The following is a 20,267-nucleotide window of genomic DNA, read 5'->3' on the forward strand; positions in this document are numbered from 1 at the left end:
GCTTGTGAAGACTGCAAAGGGGTTTAGATGTACAGGAAGAAGTGAGGCTGTGGCCCACCTAGTGCAGTTTCAAACCAGATCTGCATCAGAGACCTCCTCTTCCTCCCCTCTGTGCAGTGGGGGAAAAACTGGAAGAAGAATGGAGAAAATGATGTAATTTGGTGCTTTTTAAGAAACTGTAAATTCTTCTTTCTGAGAATCAGGCTTATATCTGGACAGGGTCAGACATCTCCGGCATGAGACGCCCCCCAGCCAGAAGAATCACCTTCATGACCATGGGCCAGACAGGATCATGGGACTCAGAGGGGCCACGGCTGCAGAGGGACTGGGTTGGGGACATGAGGATCATCAAGTCTTGGATGATTCTGCACCTGGGGAGGTGTGTGGGGGGGATCCCCAGGCCATGGGGAGGTGTGGTGTGGAGGATCCTCAGGCCATGGGGAAATGTCATCTTCCCTGCCCAAGGCTGTGTTATGATGGCGGCATGTCTGGGCAAGGGAGATGGGTCCTCTTTCATTCTGGCCCCAGATCTGCTTGGGTGAGTGTCCTACCCATCTCATTCCTGGTACCCATCTTGTTGGCATAGGCCTGACCCTGCAGAACCAGGTGATGCCTTCCAGAGGCAGAGTGCAGGAGAGCGTTGGAGACACGGGAAGATTTGGGGTGAGTGAGGCCAGTGGGGGCTGATCTGATAGCCTGAAGCCTCCCCAATACCCCTCATCATAGCCTTAAGAGACATGGAGCTCCCATTCTGAATGTCACAGGCTTGAGGCCATGAGCTCAGGGGACATCACCCCAATGTCATCTGAGGGGACTGAAGTTTCCTTTTTCACAGAGGCTGGGAAAAGAGGCAGACCTGCCGAGTAGGGGAGAAGCAGAGCTTGCAGAAACGACTCTAACACCATCAGTCATAGCTTGGCGATACTACCAAATTTCTGAGAACAAAAAGTAGAGCTAAATGTTCTATGTGGTCAGAGGAATAAAACATGGGGCTTAGTGGACATACTTGATGTGGGGGTCATTAGGGATTGAAAAGGAGATCGTTTTTGTATTCTCTATCTCTGGGCACCAACGTGCATACCAGGCCTAAATACTGCAATGGATTATTTTTCATCAGGGGGTCCTGGGAAAGAAATGGGCCCAGAGACTTAATATTTTTTAAAAAACCTAAAAACATCACAGGCATTCCTCTGGGAAGCAGCTGAAGCAGCAGCTGTGAGGGGTTGTCAGGGACTCAGACAAATGGTAGATTAAATGCTGATGCCCCATGTGGGACAGAGTGACCCTGCGACGGGGCAGCCTTACGTATCCGGGCTTTCAGGATCAAAGTCATCTGGGTCTGGAGACACAGTCACCAGGCAGTTTCAGCACTCAGTGTGTATGAAATCCTGCCTTGATGCCCAGGGCCAGCCACTGGAAGGGGAAGGGCCTGTGGGGAGGAGAAGAGCCTAGGGGAGAAGAGAAGAGCCCACGGGAGATGATGCCAGAGAGTTTCACAGTGGCTGGGAACACGGGGAGCGGCTAGAGGATGATGATAAGAGGACAGCGATAGCCTGGTCCTTGTCATCAGGTCTCCCCTGCCCCTTCCCTGCCTTGCTCTCTCCTTTCCTTGCTTTTTTTTCTTCCTTTCCCTGCTGCTGCTCACAGATACATATTTTCATTTCCTTTGTGAAGAAAGCCCTGGCATGAGGGAGGGATTCCAGGGAGGGGCGAGGATGCCTTTCCAAGCGAAAAGTGTGAAAATGAAGATTGCTGAAATGTCCTGTGATCTCCTCATTTGTTCCTAGCAGCTAAGACCCTGGAGGCCCTCCCTGAGTTGGAAGTTGCCGTCCCAACTCCTGGTGCTCATGGTCAGCTCAGCATCTGCCATTCTCTTTGTAAGTTTCATGTAAACATGGCAGGATGCCCACACATGCACTAAGTGTGCAAGAGAGAAAGAGAGGTGGCAAATCAAAATCTGTGACTGTGCTGAAACAAAAAGAAAGAAGAAAGGAAGAAATCCAAGAACAGACACACAAGCAGAAGTGGCAGACATCCCGAGGAGACGCATGAGAGTATTTCAAGGAAGATGTGCCAACGACAGATGTGGGCCAGCTCCAGGTGCACAGAGCCCCAGACCCAAGGCAGACAAGAGGTGGGACACCACCAGCTAAAGCGGATGCCCCGCCCTCCAATGGCCTCACCTTTCCCAGCCTAGCAGAGTACACCACGGAGCTCAGGTCTGAAGCCCTTGCGAGGCAGCACGCTGATGCAATTCAGAAAAGAGCCTCTGACTAGATTCCAATTCCCAAGTAACTCTCCAGGAGCCCACGTGTGGGTCCCTCTGATGGGCGTGCTGGGTCCTCCTGGTTGGTCTTCACTGCCGCCTGGCCTGCGTGTGCTCTGTTTGTCCTGCTTCCTAGAGATGGGGGCTCCTCCTCCTCCTGCCCACCAAGGAGGCCTGAGGGAACCCCTGAGTCAGGGATGGGAGAGGACCACACCACGATGCTTAGTAAGGACGCATGAAGTCCAGGAAGTCCAGACAAAGAAGAGAGCATTCAGTTTCACAACTGATATTTGAAACTTGTTCTTTTAAAAAAAAAGGTTATAGATAAACAATGAAAGGGGTGGGAAGGAGAAGCCTCACTGAATAATAATTGTTTAAAAATAAAAATAACTCCACAAACATTAAAAAAAATCCCTCAGTTATTGAACGTCTGTTAAGAATAGTTCAATGTGAGGTGTTGCACCCTAAACAGGTATATTTGGAAAAAAAATCGCAGCTACACACAGCAAAGACTAACAGTATTTACTTAAAAATATTGTGTGTGAGTCTATATATATATATATATATACTTATATATATATCTTTTTTATGATTTTTTTTCTTTTCCTTTTTTTTTTTGTGCCCAAGTAGAGACACGATGGGATTGAAACGATGCCCTAGAACTGAAATATTCTTTAAAGGAACAATACTTTCAAAAATAAAACTTTTTAAAATGATTTAACATACTTGCAACACCTGCAGAAATTCAACTTGATACAATGAGAAAACAAACAGTGGAATCAAATCCTCACCCAAACAGCACGGCCTCTAAGGCCTGGAGTCCGCTGCTGGTGTCAGCCTCACCACCCAAACCAGGGCTTGTGGGCAGGAAGCATCCCTTCCCCACAACTCCAGAGACCCCGCCCCCATGCTCTGCTGAACCAAGCCATAATCCAAGTCCGTCTTACATCAGTTTTTTTATATCTCTGGCAAGACCTCGCAGCAGGGACACACACATATATACGTGTGCTATGGGCACACACACACAGACACACAAACACACACATACTACAGACACAAAATTTCCCATTCAACCCAGATGCACCAGGTGAGCTGAATGATTTTCAGCCAACCACAATGGTGAAAGACAGAAGCACCAAACAGTCTTTGAAATGGGTCAGTTATTACAATTTTGACTTTTTATATATATGTATATATATATATATGTTCTAGTTTTCCTCTTTGTGTTATTTTTTTTTTAAAAAAAAGCACAAATGAAAAATGAAGAATTCTTTCCAGATCAATTTAAGGCTTCCCACCAAATGGAAACAGAAGAGGCTTTACACAGTATCACATGTGATAAATGTCTACCATTCACAGCCTTAAAATGATGGAACTAATTGTTGTTGCCAGTCACTGATTAAGTATTGTGCCTTTAAATTGATGTCGTTCTTTTTGCTACTATGCTGAGTTTTATTATTACTGATTATGTATATAGAAATCTCCTTTAATTGGCTTTAGAATGTCCTGTCCTTACCGAATTATTGGGGTGGCTTTTTGTTTTGTTCTGGTTTGCTTTTCACTGGGAAACGAATGTGATTCTTGCTAGGCAAATGTTAAAATGGCACATAGTCAGCCTTCAAGTAGCTTCTCCAGCCATTTGAGTTTCAAACAGCCCTTGAGCTCCTAGAAGGCTCTGCAAAGTGAGGAGAAGGTCAGGAGAAGAGGGGTAGAAACTGAATAGGAGGGAGGGGTTTTATGCATTTGCTTTTGGTAAATTTGTTTTCTTCAGTACAAATAATCAGATAGGAAGAATAATTGCTTTATGTTGTATTTGTCGGTTGGTTTTTGTTACGCTTTTAGATTTGTTTCATTTAATTGTTTAATTTTCCCTCTCCTGGTGCAAAAATCACCAGAGAGTTTTGCATGAGAAAACGTGACAGTACTTAATGAAACTCAGCACCTAAGGGCATAAGGCAGTTGAAGGTTTTTGTTTGTTTGTGTTTTTGTTCTGTTTTGTTTTGTTCTTTCAATCAGCACCAATCCCATAAATGATCTACACTTGGTGTAAGGTAAAAAACTTTTTTTTTCTTTTGGAGTGGAGACAGCTCCTCCTTCTCCACTCTATGAACCATAGCGTGGGATTTTTCAATACTGTTTCTTATGTGTAAAAAACAAAAGAAAGGTTTTCTTTTTGTTTTTACTTACAAAACATAGAGAATATCTTTGTATACATACAGCGACTGGAAAGAAAGCTTATTTGAAGGGGTCGTGACTTATTAATTTTTTTTGTAGTGGTGGTGTTGGTGTGGCGGTGGTGGTAGTGGTGGTGGTGGTGGTTCTGTGTACTGGGGGAAGGGAGGGTTATATTTCTTGCAAGCGGTGTTTACCGCAAACCAAACTTAAGGTCCCCTTCTCAACTTGGGTCAAGATGCTCTTAGAGTGAAGACTCATACTGTAGCAACTCATAGAGGAGTGGTCCGTCTCGATATCGAATGCCTACTGCGGTGGGGGTGACATACTGCAGAATGTTAATAGTCCTTCTTAGCCTCCTGTCTACAAAATGAGCATCCCAAGCTGGGTATCGCTTTCTTGGCATGTCAATCTTAATGAGGGGCCCTTCTGGGGGGTAAGGACGCCCCAACGGGGTAGGGGGCCCCATGGGTCTCACTTGGAAAACGGGCAAGCAAGTGTCAGCCGTGAGATCCTCCTGTTGTTCCGTTACGGCTCTGGTGGGCGTAACCTGGGTCCCCTGGTACCCAGGGGTCTGAGGCGCCATGGGCTCAACATCGGGGGGCAAAGGGATGCCCCAGAGCAGCTCGGCACAACAGGAGCTGGCAAGGATCTTAACTCGTGGCCCCATGGGATGCAGCACACCGTAGTATAAGAGCATCAGTGCGATCCCAGCCACAAAGCTAATAAAGACACAACACAGTGCTGGCACCGCATAGGAGTCAGTGGTCTCCGGGTCTCTATAAAAATACCAAAGGAACGTCAAGGCAGCATTCTCGGTCAAGACTATCGTATAATATGCAAACATTCGATATCGAGTCCGCCCTTCCTTGACGTTAAACCAGCAGAAAATGTACACAATCCCTACCACCATGTTGAAGAGGATCTCCTCCCACTTGGACATGCAGAAGTCTGTTCCGCCATGGATGATCCAGAAGGCCATGGCGCACCAGTGAACCACCACGAAGATCCCAAAATAGAGCTGGAAGATGGAAGCAAAGAGGGCAAAAGAGATCACTCGGGATGAGATGGTGAAGAGGCGCCAGAAGATTTGGATGACGGCCCCTCTGTAGCTCATGCTCTTCTTGTCGTCCCTGGAGTCCCGCAGCAGCTTGTGATAGGAGGCTAGCACCCAAGCCAGGGACATCAGGGAAGTCACAGAGGAGACACCTGCCGGAAAGACACAAACCCACACAGTCAAAACCTTGGACATCAACCACAGGGCACAGAGAAGCTGCCGGCTGAGGAGACGCCCACACACACCACGATCTAAAGGAGGAGGGAGAAAGAAACAGAATCAGAACCGAACTTGGAGGTCACAGCTGCTCCCTACGCTGATGGCTTGGGAGATGGAGCTTTGGTTTCGACAACCCCATTTGCCATTTTTGGGATCTCAGTGGCTCAAGGGTGATACCGAGCCCGGTGTGTTTTGCTAGGGGGCTGAGAGGTGGGGCCACCACATCTGCTGTAAACAGGCCTTGGTGGGTCCCATCTTAAGGAATCATACAATCCTTGTGGCACACAGACGTGTGGCCAGCACTGGTGTCCCTGTCACCAGCAGCCTGTGCTCCCAGAGGAGCCCACAGGAGGAATCACAATTCACTATTTAGTCAATAGTGAAGACCAAGGGTTTACTCATTGCCCTGAGTTCCACACTGTTCTCCTCTGAGAAGGTGCTGGAATCACACTTCTTCCTATTCCTCACTTCACTCAAAGTCCCAAGAGGCCCTTTCCTGAACCTTCTTCCATTTAGCTTCTCCCCCACCTGCCACCCAAGGCCACCAAGATCCAGGACACTGAGATATCCTGCCTGTTTCACAGGCTGCCTCTCGCACCCACTCTGGTCTCCACTGGCCTCGTCACAATCCCTGTTGCTTTCTCCAACCGACCGCTGCTCAAGTGCCCTGAGGCCTTGACTTGTGAGGCCCCGTTCTTCTCTGGTTGCACTCCGGGTTCAACAGCGGAGTCACTTGGGCTTTGGGGTGCCTCTTCCCCTCACTGGTTTTCTGAGGTTTCCAAAGCCTCTGCATTTTATTCCCTGCATTTCCTCCTACAACAGGCAAATATTCAGACAGTTTGAATGTGTCTAATCCCAAGTCATACTCCTATTGCCATGGAGTGATTTTATATCCAACTCTGACTACTTGATATTTGCAACTAAACCAAATGAAACACAATCCATTGTTACTGAAACCTCTCCAAATTCACCCATGAACAGCCAGTCATTATTTGAGCGCTGTCATACAATCTCCACTCAAGCGAGATTCCATCACCAGCCCCCAACTCTCCACGCTCCACACAGTCCATCTGGGGCCTCTTTTGTTGGTCTTTTCTTGTAAAATTTCACAACTAAATGTCAGTAAATGCAACAGGAGGCCTGAATGTTGTCCCACTGGCAGTGACTCCTTACAAAAACCCTACCCTCCCACGGAGCACAATTGCCCCACAACGTTCTTCCAGGTTGGAATCAAAGTTACCCAGTCATCTTCTCTCTTAAGCTCAAAGATCAGACCAGAAACCCCATTCATCAAGAGACCAACTAAACTTCCCCAGACCACCAGACTTCTGCTTGTCTCTCCCCGGGACCCGCCCGCCTCCCCACAACTCTCCAAACCCCCAAGGAGAATCCAAGTCCTCCGCCATGTGACACTCTCCAAGCACCGGCTCGGCCTCGCCTGTCTCACAAAGCCCCCTCCTTCCATCCTCTCAAGTAATGCTCAGAGTCTTAGCTTGCAGAACAGTATGGTGCAATAACAAAACCCATTAACTGTTACAATAGGCATGTATCACTTTCGTAGTAATAACAACCATGGAGATTGGAAACAAATGGGGCAACACGTCCCAAGTTCTCCATGGAAATCTATCTGGAAAACATCTAAAGAGCACTCAAGGCAACTTTCCTTTTGCTTCTCTAGAAAGTTCTGAACATGACCCGTGTCCTGCCTCACTTGTGGTACACACCAGGCATCTCACATGTGCCTGCAGTGGCTGCACAGGGTTGGTGAGTGAACATTTTAGTGCTCACATTGTCTGTTGGGCTGCAGCAGGGAGGAGAACTCCCCTTAGGAGTAATGTGATGTAGGTTGTGGATTTCTGGAGGGCAGAGGATGTGCAATTACTTTTTTTTTTTTTGAGATGGAGTCTCTCTCTCTCTCTCTCTGTCACCCCAGCTGGAGTGCAGTGGCGTGATCTCGGCTCACTGCAACCTCTGCCTCCTGGGTTCAAGCAGTTCTCCTGCCTCAGCCTTTCAAGTAGCTGGGATTACAGGCACCTGCCACCACACCTGGCTAATTTTTGTATTTTTAGTAGAGACCAGGTTTTGCCATGTTGGTCAGGCTAGTCTCGATCTCCTGACCTCAGTATCTGCCCGCCTTGACCTCCCAAAGAGCTGGGATTATGCGTGAGCCACCGCGCCCAGCCACAGTTTTTTTTTTTTTTTCTTTTTTTTTTGAGACAGGGTTTACTCTGTTGCCCACACTGGAGGGCAGAGGTGTAATCATTGCTCAGTGCAGCCTCAACCTCCTTTGCTCAAGTGATCCTCCAATCTCTTATAGCTGGGACCACAGGCCAGTGAGTCTGGCTATCTTTTATATTTTAACTTTTTTGTAGAGACAGAATTTCTTTCCTCCTCTTCCTCCTCCTCCTCTTTCTCCTCCTCCTCCTCTTCCTCTTCTTGTTCTCTTCTTCTTTTTCTTCTTCCTCTTTTTCTTTATCTTCTTCTTCTTTTTGAGACAGAGTCTCACTCTGTCACCTAGGCTGGAGTGTAGTGGCACAATCTCCACTTACAGCAACCTCTACCCGCCAGGTTCAAGCGATTCTCCTGCCTCAGCCTTCTCTGCAGTGGCTCACTTAGAAAATTTCCGTCTTGTCCGAAGTCCACTCAAAAGTCAATGCATTCTCCTAGGTAAGAGCCAAACACACAGGAACCAGCTGTCGAGGCCCTCAGTGAAATTCCTGGACAGGTCTGGGAGCATCCCGGTTCCCTTCCACTTCCAGCTCCATCATTTTCTGCATTCTGAAGATCAGACTGGAAATTGTTATACACTTCACGTTTGACTGTGACAAGTTCTCAGCAGTGACCTTCACAGCTCCCTTTCCCTGGTGCAGACCAGGAGGCAGGGCTGGCAACATTCCCACTGAGCTGACCTTAGTGCAGTGCAGCTGGCTGGGAAGTCATGGGGCCAGAGCCCCTTGTGGCTGGGGGCTGGGGAAGGGCAACTCCCCTGGGAAAGGCTTGGAGAGAGGGCCTTTGGGTGCTGATCCCCAGCCCTGGGGTCTCAGGTTCCAGAAATGGAATGGCCACACCTTATGATTGACGGCACAGAGCCAGAGGGGCAGTCATCAGGGAAGGTCCTGTTTGGTGGTTTCAGTGCCCAGGGGTCATGGCCAGTTGGGCCACTAAGCACAACCTGTGAATGTGGGCGCCCCACCGAGTGAGAAGCACTGCGACAGGGTATCTCGTGAAGGATGAGATCCTAGAACCTGGAGGGAGCAGATGAGGTGAGAGGGCCAGGAGGTGCCGTGGAAGGGGTCAGGCCAGGCAGGGAGGCTGTGACCGGGATGTGCCAGGGTGGAGCTGCATCAGGGCGCCAGCCTACAGGAGCCCCGACACATCTCCAAAATGGGAACCTGAAGGAGGAAACGACGTCCAGAACTCCCCGCAGGCAAAGCGCAGCAAGTGGGGGAAGGCATGCTCCAGAAAGCCACAGGAGTGCCTACAAACAATCACCAACTGCCCCTGTGTTTTGCAGAATGGGAGGTACAGGCCCAGCCATCTGCCGAGAGCATCAGCTCAGCCCCATCAACTCACATGTTAGAAACACACTTGATGAAGAGGGACCTAAGCATGGAGCAGGACAGGAGTGGGAAGAGTTAGCTGCATGCAGCCCCCAGATCCCAGCTTCCTGCCTCTTTCTCCCCAGCTCCTTTATCCCAGCTCATTCCCATCAGCGGGTTGCCAGGGTCAAGGTTCTCCCATTTACACAGCACAGGCCCTGGGCCCTGCATTGTCTCCTGAAGCTGTCCTTCCTCTCCTTATCTTATCTTCTCCAAGCTTCCAGAAGGCAGGCCACTTGCTCTCCTCACTCTCCTGCCACCCGCTTTCCTCCCAAATCAGCCCCGGTGGAGAACTGTTGCTCAGATCTTGCAGCATTCAGAGGACTGCTTCTGTGCCTCTCCTCCTGCCTGTGTGTGACAGTTGGGAATGGGATCTGCTCTGTCCTTCTTCACACCCCACCCTTTGCTGTCCCCCAGTTCTCTTTCTGCCATGTCTTGAGCTCTTTATGGTAGCCTTTTCCTGCCAGGTTTCTTATCCCTGTATTACAGATGAGGAAACTGAACCAGCAGTGAAGACATGTGGATGTGGTCACAGCCATATCCTGACACTTGCATGATCACCTAACTTCTATGGCATTGTACCCCAGTGGGCTGGGCCCCCAAAGGTGCCCCAAACAAGACACAGGCTTAGCTGGTTATCTGTTGGTCTGCACATCAAGGACCAACATCTCCCTCTTTCAACCCTGGCCCCCTCCCCTCCCTCCCTGCCTCCCAACATTTGGGGAATCTCCACCATCTGCTCTTCAAATTCCTATTTTGTACTTCTCCCAACTGAGTTCCTTTTAGACAGCAATTCTTCCCCTTCCATCTGTCAAACTTCCCTCTCTTCCCACATTTAAAAAAAGTCCAGTCTCTTCTTGGAAATGTTCCCAGAAAAGTATAAGGCAGCTGCGTCCACCGCCTCTCTAAGCATAATCCACTGTCTCCCATCCTCGTCTCCACCCAGGAGACAAGGCAAGAGAGTGACATGACAAGCGTACTTTCCTATTTGGGCAACCAAAAGGGAAGAAAACAAGCATCCTGATGCCTTCTGTGAGCCAGGCTCAGAGCCGTTAAATAACCTGCTCAAGGCCACACAGCTAGTAAGCAAGAGAGCTCATGCTGAAACCCCAGGCTGTTTTGCTCCCCAGAATCAGGATCTGCATGTGCTGGAGCTGGCCAATTGTTAAACCGTGGGCTGCCTGATGTCATGTTGCAGGCTTGAAATCGGCATTGTGGGAGTATTTACACCACAGCAATTGGCAAATGCTACTAATCAGAGCTCCACCAAATCCTGCTAAATGCTGGTTGTTAAACATTTACCAGCATACCACTGGTCAGGATCGCATCCTTCTTGAAAAGCATGGTGGGTGTCTATGCAAATTAGAAGGGCTTGTCTCCAAAGGGCCCTACTCCACATTCAGTGGTGTATGTCTAGATGTGGTCTTCACATGCAGGACACTACCTGCCTGTCAGTCAGAATTAAATTCGTTAGTGCTAATGAGAAAGCAACAAAGAAAGCAATCTTTTAAAACTTTTGCTGAAAATATACACACAGGAAATATTAGGCTGGTGCAAAAGTAGTTGTAGTTTTGCCATTTTAATGGCAAATAATTTCAAGTCTAATGGGTTGCTTTGAGCAGTCTTTAGTAAGCGCTGAGATACTCATTTTCATTACATTTCTGTACTTGAAAAGGGTGAGATCCAGATGTGAGATTTCCACATGGTGTCACTTTAATGCATCTCTGACATCTCCAGATGTACCCTTAAGAAGGGTCAAAGAGAAGAGATGGTAACCACATCTGTGGCCCTCACCCTCAGGACTGACATACATGTGGCCGAGGAGATCAGGAAAAACCCAAAGCTGATCCAAGTGGCCTGGTGTAAACATGAGAGAGGAGGATTTGGCCATCTCAGGAAAGCCAAAATCTGAGCGATCACACCATACCCTGGCTGGACAAAAAGCTCTTTAACATAAATGAGACGGACCAAGGGAGAAAGAATTCAAATATGGCCACTACAGAGGTAGTTTTTGTCATAGAGCATCAGGTCTTACCATGGTTTCTATGAAATCTCTCTCTCTCTTTTTTTTTTGCCTCTGAATTCATGCATATCATGTCATCTGCTAATTTTTAGTAAGTTCAAGAACAGTGATAACTTTCCTCTATTGAACAGCCACCTTGACCCAGACTCTGTGCTAGGCACTGCACATAAATTCACTCCGTTGTTCTTCCCTACCATGCTATCCACAGCAGTAGGCTGATTTCAAGATGCAGAGACTGAAGTTCACAGGCTAATTAACTTTTCCACATCAAGCAGTTAAGAAGTTGTAGAACTAGAATTCGAACACAGGCCTGTCTGAATCCCAAACTCAGATTATTTTTTGAATCACTGGGAAAGATCTCTCTCCATCCTCAACCAAAAATTAAAGAATTGACACTGAGGCTTATACATCAGTTTCTTATTAATTTGGTTATCACATGTCAGCCCTCTGATTATCTCTGTGAGCACTGACAAAGTCAAATTTGTAGGTCTACACAGCTGAGGACCCACCCCTGGGAGGCCCTGCCTGAATGTTCAAGCCACTGCAAAGCTGGTGACATACTGTTCCATCTCTCTTGCCTGAGTGGCTGGAATAGCCTCCTAACTGGCCTCTCTGCATCTGCCCTCATCCCAACACTCTATCTACCCTACAGCAGACAACATGATTAAGCTACAAGGTGTCCCTCCACGTGGCTTCCTGTGGCTGGTAGACCATCAGGGGTCACTGATTTTCAATGCCTTTTGTGTGGGAGAATGTACACACCCGCCCTGCTGGACTGAGGTGTGGTCAGGCACGTAAGCAGAAGGGCCACGTGGCCCTGCCAGGCAGAAGAGCATGCTCACCTCCTCCAGGAAGAGACTGATCCACAGGGACCCTTGACTCACTGGCAACGAGCATGAAGTAAATCAAAAATGTTTGAGGCCAGTAGAACTGTGTAGGTATTTTAAAGTGCAGCACAGCCAGCCTGTTCTCACGGATGTGCTAAGTCACCCCAGGTAAAAGCCACAGTCCTTAGAAGGGCCGGCAGGGCTGCCTTGGAATCACCCATGGAACCAGCCTGCTCCCCTTTCCCAGGAATCTCTGCCTCCAACCAGTTCAAATCTAAGCTTTTCCAGTGGCATCAAAGCTTCTGGCAAGTCCCCTTTGCCCTCCCTGGGGACCTCTCCTGCTGGCCCCTCAGACATGCTCCAGCCACATTTGCACTTGCTAGTTCCTCCACCTGGAATGCTCCTCCCCCGCTATCCCTATGTTGTTACACAAATGTCACCTTCCCACCAAGACCTTTATGCAATGATCAGCTTCTCAGCCACGGGCCCCCGACCACCACACTCAAAACTGCAACTCCCGCCATGGTTTGAATGTGTCCCTCAAAAGTTCATGTGTTGGGAACTTAATCACCATTGTAGCATTGAGTTAAGAGGTGGGGCCTTCAAGTGGTGATTAGGCCATGGGGGCCCTGCCTCCTGAATGGATTTGTGCAGTTAACACAGAAGTGCGTTAGTTATCCGGGGAGTGGGTTCCTGACTTTAAAAAAGTAGTTTGGGTTGGGCAAGGTGGCTCACGCCTATAATCTCAGCACTTTGGGAGGCTTGAGGTGGGTGGATCACTTGAGGTCAGGAGTTCAAGACTAGCCTGGCCAACATGACAGAACTCCATCTCTACTAAAAATAAAAATAAAAAAATTAGCTGGGCATGGTGGCACGCACCTGTAGTCCCAGCTACTTGGGAGGCTGAGGCAGGAGAACTGTTTGAACTGGGGAGGTGGAGGTTGCAGTGAGCTGAGATTGCGCCACTGCACTACAGCCTGGGCGACAGAGCAATATTCTGTCTCAAACAAAAAAGTAGTTTGGCCTGAGCTCTGTCTCTCTCTTCCCCCCAACTCTTGCTATGTTAAGACGCAGCAAGGAGGCTCTCACCAGATGCAGCTTCTCAATCTTCAGCTTCTCAGCTTCCAAAACCATAAGCCAAATACACTTCTACTCTTTATAAATTACCCAGTCTGTGATATTATAGCAGCAGAAAATGGACTAAGATACCCCTCAAGACTCCCTCCTGCCTTCTTGCTTTTTCTTTTCACCATAGCATTTTGCACCACCTTGATCAACTTTTTCTCTTACTTGTTACTTTCGGATTTTTAGTTTTACTATGTTCCACGGTGAATGTTAGCTCCTCAAGGGCAGTGCAGGGATTTGGTCTGGTCCTTCTGGAATTACATACAACATTGTGTGGGTATTTTTCTCATGAAGGAGTCCACAGCTATTCTTGGATTCTTTTTTTTTTTTTTGAGGCAGAGTCTCACTCTGTTGCCCAGGCTGGAGTGCAGTGGCGTGATCTCGGGGATTCTTAAGTAGGCAAACAAGGGAAGGGATCATGACCCCCTCCCCAGCCGCCATGACCTCCCACAGTGCTCTCCACATGGGGGAAAGGGAGGTCCCTGGGAGCAGTCATGTATGCCTTTGTCACTTAGGAAGAAAATCTTGGGCTTAAAGACAGGGAAGAAAAAGAAGTTAATTTACTGAGTGTTTCAGTGCATCAGACATTATGCCAGACTCTGTGCAAACATTATTTCATTTAATCTAATAGGACAATAATCCCATGAGAATGCCTGTCAGTGTCCCTGTTTTACAGAGGAAGGAATTGAGGCTCAGGCAGGTAAAAGAATTGGCCTAAGGTTACTGTATTAAGTTAGTCTTTTTATTCTGAGGCTTTCACATCTGAGGGAGAAGGAGAGGCTTGCTGACCCTGGAGGAAATGCCCCACCCAGCGTTAGTCAATTCTTAGTGAAAGTAAAAAACTCTCTGTGAGCATGCCTTTCACATGCAAACCAACTCATCCAGACCCACAACTCCCAACCGCCTCCTTTATGGGCTCGCGCTCTCTGGGTCACTATCCACCTGTCCTCATCTCCCCAGGGCCAGGTACCAGACAACTACAGACAACCCTGAGACCCCAGGGCTGCAGAAATGAATCAGACTAGGCATCCAAAGCCAGCCTCCCGGCCTTACCTGCTCCTTCCTGTGGAGACCACAACACGAGCCTTTGCTCATAGCTCTCCCCTCTCCCCCTCTGTCTCCTGACTCCCTTGGGTGCTTCTCTGTGTGCCCCCTGCACTGTGGTGTGCCGTGTGACCCTCCTCTTGAGATCTGTGAGTATATTAAACTATCTTTTCTGTGGCGGCTGCCTTGATCTGTTGGTTCTATCATACCTAAATGATAATAAAGCCTGTATTTTGAAACTTACAAAATTAGCAAGCTCTTGGAGAGGGGATTCACACCCAATACACCCAAGATGACTTTGATGTCCAAGGTTCCAAATGCCAGGGAGTTACAAAGCTGAAAGCCCTTCCCAGCAGGCTCAAATCCAAGCTCCCATTCATGGGGCCCAGGGCTTCTGTGTCTGGGTCAGGCTCCTGGTCCCATGTTCAAGATTTAGTGACAGTAATTTGCTTGCCGAGACATGAGGGCAAAGTGATTCTGAGGGTGTGCGCCAGAGCCAGGCTAGATGCCACCCTCTTCCTGCCACATGAGGCTGGATACCATCCCCATTTCCTCATCTGCAAAAAGGCAATAATAATTGAGTACCTCTCATGAGGGTGGTGTGAGGATGAAAGGGCAGGTGGCCACGAAAGGGCTTAGCTCAGTGCCTAGCACAGAGCAGCGTACACCAACATACAGGTGGGTGCCAAGAGAGAAGCACAGATCACATACATATGCCATGTTTGTTTTTGCTCATGTCATTCCCTCTTCCTAGAATGATTTGCCTGATCTTTGCTTGGCCATCTTCTCCTGCTCATCCTCCAAGCTCAGCCCAGGCATCGCCTCCTGCTGGGGCCCTCCTCTGAGCCCCCAGGATGCATAGATTCTCCCCTCCATGCTCTCAACAGCACACTATGCATTTCTCCTCCACGGCCAGTTTTTAATTTTATTTTACTTTACTATTATTTTTTAAAGACAGAGTCTTCTTCTATCACCCAGACTGAAATACAGTGGTATGATAATGGCTCACTATAACCATGAACTCCTGGGCTCAAGCAATCCTCCCACCTCAGCCTCCTGAGTAGCTGTGACTGCACGTATGTGCCACCACACTGGCTTTTTTTTTTTTTTTTTTTTTTGGTGGAGATAGCGGTGAGGGGGGCCTTGCTGTGTTATCTAGGCTGGGTTTGAAGTCCTGGCCTCAAGTCTTAGTCTCCCAAAATGCTGGGATTACAGGTGTGAGCCATCATGCTTGGTCACAGACACTATTTCATAGTCACACTTTCGTGCACTCTCCCTCTCTCCCTTCCTTAACTGTGACTTCCCTGAGGACAGTGCTCACATTTATTCTCAAGGATAGAAGCACTGTCTTACCCATTCCTGTGACCTCCATGCCTGGCACAGAGAGGACACCCAACAAATGGTTTCTTAGATGATGAATACACAGCCACATTTTCCCAATCAATGCCACAAATGTGAAAACCAGGTGGTGACACTCTTGACGCCCTGACCACAGGATGCTGTGAACAGAACCCCCTTTCTCTGCTATCCTCCCTGGATTATCTGAGGCCAGCAGGGTACAGCTCCTTTAATTGCTCAGTGAAATCAACTTTCCCCACTGTGATAGTGTCCTAGGGCTTCTGTACCAAATTACCACAAACTTAATAGCTGAGAATACAAATGTTATTAGCATACAATTCTAGAGGTCAGAATCTGTAATGAATTTCACTGGTTCAATACTGATCTGTGAGCAGGGCTGTGCTTCCCCTGGAGGTTCTAGGGGAGAATCTGCTTCCTTGCTTTTCCAGCTTCTAGAGCTGCCTGCATTCCTTGGCTCCGGGCCCCTTCCTTCATCTTCAAAACCTGCAGCATAGCATCCTCCAATCTCTCTTTTGGCTCCTTTGTCACACTGCTTTCTGTCTCTCTGATCTCCTGGCTCCTTCTTATGAAGATTCCTGTCATTATATTGAGTCCAACTGGATAATCTAGAATATTCTTCCCATCTCAAAAATCTTAATCATATCTGCAAAGTCCCTTTTGCATATAAAATAACATTTATAGGTTACGGGGGTTAGGAGGTAGACAGCTTGTGGGGCCATGTTCAGTCTACAACAACCACAATCACCCATTTAACATCAAGGTAATGGTTCTCGACTGAGATTGCGCCACTGCACTTTAGCCTGGGTGACAGAGCAAGACTCCGTCTCAAAAAAAAAAAAAAAAAAGAGAGAGAGAGGTGTGTATAGAGATAGTGTATGTATATAGAGAGGGTGAGGGTGAGTATGTGTATATATAGAGAGGGAGGGTGTGTGTGTGTATACATACAGAGAGAGAGGGTGTGTATATACATATATAAAGAAAGACGGGATGTGTATTTATCTAGAGAGAGGCTGAGTATATATAGAGAGAGGTTGAGTATACATATACATAGAGAGAGGGTGAGCATATGTATCTATATATGAGAGGGAGGATAGGTGAGTGTATATATGTGTGTGTGTATATATATACACAGAAAGAGAGAGAGGGTGTGTGTGTATATATATAGAGAGAGGGTGTGTATGTATATATACATGTGTGTATATATACACATAAAGAGGGGGTGCCTATAATATAGAGAGAAAAAGAGCGTGTGTGTGTCTGTATATATATAGAGAGAGAGAGAGAAAGGAGAGTATATATCTAAAGAGAGAGGGTGAGTATATCTATATAGAGAGGACGAGTGTATATACATATACATATGAGAGAGGGTGAGTATATATAGAGAGGGTGTGTATGTGTGTGTACATATATATATAGAGAGAGACAGGGTATGTACACACATATATAAAGAGAGGGTGAGTATACATATACATAGAGAGGGTGTGTATATATATACACAGAGAAAGAGGGTGTGTTTACATATATATAGTGAGTATAGAGTACATGTCTATAGAGGATGAGTGTATATACATATATGCAGACAGAGAGAGAGGAGAGAAAGAGGGTGTGTGCGTCTGTGTATATATATAAAGGGTGAGTATATATATAGAGAAAGAATATATATCTATATAGAGTGAGTATATCTATCTATCTATACATATATATCTATACAGAGAGAGGGTATGTATGTATGCCACTCTGTGTATGTGTGTGTGTGTGTGTGTGTGTGTGCAGTCTCTGTATTTACACTCAAAATATATTGAAATTACATTGTTCATATACTTGTTCATTGCCTGCCTCCACTAAAATGTAAGCCCCAGGATGACAGAAGCCCAACTGCCTTGCTCATCTCTGTACTCCCAGAGCCTGGCTAGGGTCCCACAGCATCCTCTGTGGGAGATTAGGCAGATAGGATGATTTCCGATTTATAAGGTGACAATGAGGCTCACAGAGGTTAACCGTTACCCTGCCCCTAGTGAGATTCTCAGCCTCGAGTGCCCTGGGCAACACAGTCTGCCAGCTGAAAGCACTTCACTCAGCCAAAGCCTTGGTAAGGATGGAGGCCGTGTGCACTCCTCAGCCACCGCTGTTAAGCGCTTCCTTCCCACCAAGAGCAAATGTCATCACTTCACCTCCTAACACCCCTCTGTGATAGAAGAGATCACCAGCGTTTACAAACACCATCACTGAGGCTCAGGGAAGGGGAGGGACCTGCCCCAGTGCATGCAGCAGTCAATGCAGAGTAGGTGTGCAAAGCCAGGCCCTTCCAGCCCCAATTAGGGGCTTCACGTGGTGTTCATGGGAGGCAGCTTTTCTCCCAGGTGACAGGAAGGCTGTGGAGGTTCCTGATAATCAGAGAAGGACCCAAAGTCCTTGGTGACTGCTGCTGAGGTCGAGGGGTGAGGAAAACGATGGGGTCCCAGCAGCAGCCAGAGGCAGGAGGATCTGGGCTGGGGGCCCCAAGATTATGTTGCAGATAACAGGCTTCAGAAGCCAGCAGCACTCGCGCCAGGGCCTGGCGGCCGGGGGTGGGGGGTGCAAGAGGCCAGGGCTGCATCAGGACTCACTCTCCTTTGGTCGAGTCCAGGCCCAAACCTTGCCTTGGGATGGCCCTTGGGCAAATTCCAGAGCCCTGGAACTCCTCTGACCCACCAAACACCTCAGACTGGTCCAGAATCGAACAGGTCGACGGGAGTAAGCTTCCCAGATGAAAAAGGTGAGGCTCAGAGAGTGCCCCCCGCCCCGACTCCGCCATAATCACCGCCTGTAACTGTGCTTACCTGTCTTGGCAAGGCAGGGTGAGGGACAGCTCACAGGGGGTCACCCCAGGTGTCCCTTTTGGAGCCTCTTCCCGAGTAGTGCATCCCCAGTCGTGAGAGGGACAGAAACAAGACGACAGTATTCGTGAAACTCCTGGGCCTTCCTTCCTCAGATTCGTAAGGAATGGAAAAGATCTTCTGGAGATCAGTTAGCTATGGTCTTTCCTGCAGCTGGAAGCTCCCACGAGGTCTCAGGTTCTTGAAAGCCTCTGATATGCGTGTCAATAATGAAGGCCCACTGCTGCCTACATCTTACCGTGACTCCCCCTACACTCCTCTTCCTTAGGCCAGAGCTGAAATGGGCTTCAGGAGGCCCTTCTCACGTGTTTCTGAGACCCAGAGAAGATGAGATTGGAGAGACCTGAGCAGTCTGCCCCGCAGCGTCCTAGCTCAGCTGACTTGTGAGGGGGGGCTCCTTAACCCCGGGATTCCCCATGTGGGAAAGCAAGGGAAATTTCACAGAAGACCAGCTCCCTGGGCAAGACCCCAGGCAGGCCGGGATGTGGAAGCAGAGGGCTCCCCGCTGGCCTCCTGGGGAGCTCCTGGTCCCCAGTACAGAGGTCCCCCTCCTCTCTCCCTCCTGGCTGCCCTCAGACACTAGAAGCTCTCCCTTTGTTCAAGGCCTTGTCTGGGCCACTCCTCCTTCCCAGGACACTGTCCTCCAGCCTGGCCACCTCCCCTCCTGCACATCTTGGCCCCACCCTCACCTCAGTGGCGCCTTCCTGGTCTCCCTGTTGAATGCCAGTAGGGAGCTGCACACAGCTATTCACTGCACACGGCTCTGCCTCCCTCCCTTCTCTTCCAGCTTGCTTGCTCTCCATGCACTCCATTTTCTAATAGCGAAAACACTTGCTTTATTTATTGCGCGTCTCTCTCTCTCTCTCCATGAAGCAGAAGCTCCATGAGGGCAGGGTTTTCCATTTTGCTCATTGCTGTATCTGTCCCCAGCTCTTGGAACTGTGCTAGGCACATAGTAGGTGATTAGTGAAGTTACTGAATAAGTGAGTCAATGATCCACCTGCAGCAGCTGCTCAGGCTCTGAACTTGCTGCCCTCAGAGTCGCCCCACGAAGCCACCTTGCTCCCTTGCACTGGCAGAGGAAGCCTGCACTCTCGTCCCTCTGTTCCATCATTTCATATGCAAACATTTCCACGTGCCCAGTTGCTACTTCATCTGTATTCACTGTCATGAACCCCACTGAGTGTGCCTTTCTCCATTTTTATTCTCCTTTAAGAACCCTCCCTCTCTCCATTGGTTGGTAGGGCGGCCTCAGTGTGGGTCTCAGAACGGCATGCAGGCTCAAGCCAGAGGCGCGTGGTGCAAGGATTAAAATTCCTGCAAACTCAAGTTTAACAGGGTAATCGTCTCATGTATTGTTTAACAAGAAGCTGCTTGGAGCTGGAGCAGGACTTGCAATCGACGCAAAGCAGATTCCTAACGGCATCTCCTCCAAATAAGAGTCGAAACACAGAGCTGGAGGAAGACTGTCCTTGGGGGAAGTGGCAGAGGCCAAGCCCGTGTTCTGATGGGAGAGGCAGGCAGGTCTGCGCTGCATCTCTCACCATCTTGGCTGTGGGTGAAGATGCGAGTCAGCTGGGGACTGGGGTCAATAGGGAGTTGCAGATCTTTCCCTTGATTTAACTGCTCAGGGCCAAGGCACAGCAATGCCCGGAGCGCCCGGGAGGTGGGGCTCGTGTGGTGACAGATGTGTGCGCCGC

The 20,267-nt window shown here is 48.5% G+C and overlaps 1 protein-coding gene across 1 annotated transcript in view; it reads right to left on the minus strand.

Moving 5' to 3' along the window:
* Nucleotides 1-2,470: 2,470 nt before the first annotated feature.
* XKR6 (XK related 6) overlaps nucleotides 2,471-20,267 on the minus strand; it is a 280,544-nt gene continuing 262,747 nt past the window's right edge. The window contains exon 3 of the mRNA XM_012457344.3: nucleotides 2,471-5,647. Within this exon, the coding sequence (XP_012312767.3) occupies nucleotides 4,683-5,647 (965 nt within the window). The 3' untranslated portion in view covers nucleotides 2,471-4,682. The remainder of the gene's footprint in view (nucleotides 5,648-20,267) is intronic.

This window comes from Aotus nancymaae, unplaced genomic scaffold, assembly GCF_030222135.1.
Source record: "Aotus nancymaae isolate 86718 unplaced genomic scaffold, 86718_ANA_hifiasm-v0.15.2.pri h1tg000079l, whole genome shotgun sequence".
In the NCBI taxonomy this organism is placed as follows: Eukaryota; Metazoa; Chordata; class Mammalia; order Primates; family Aotidae; genus Aotus; species Aotus nancymaae.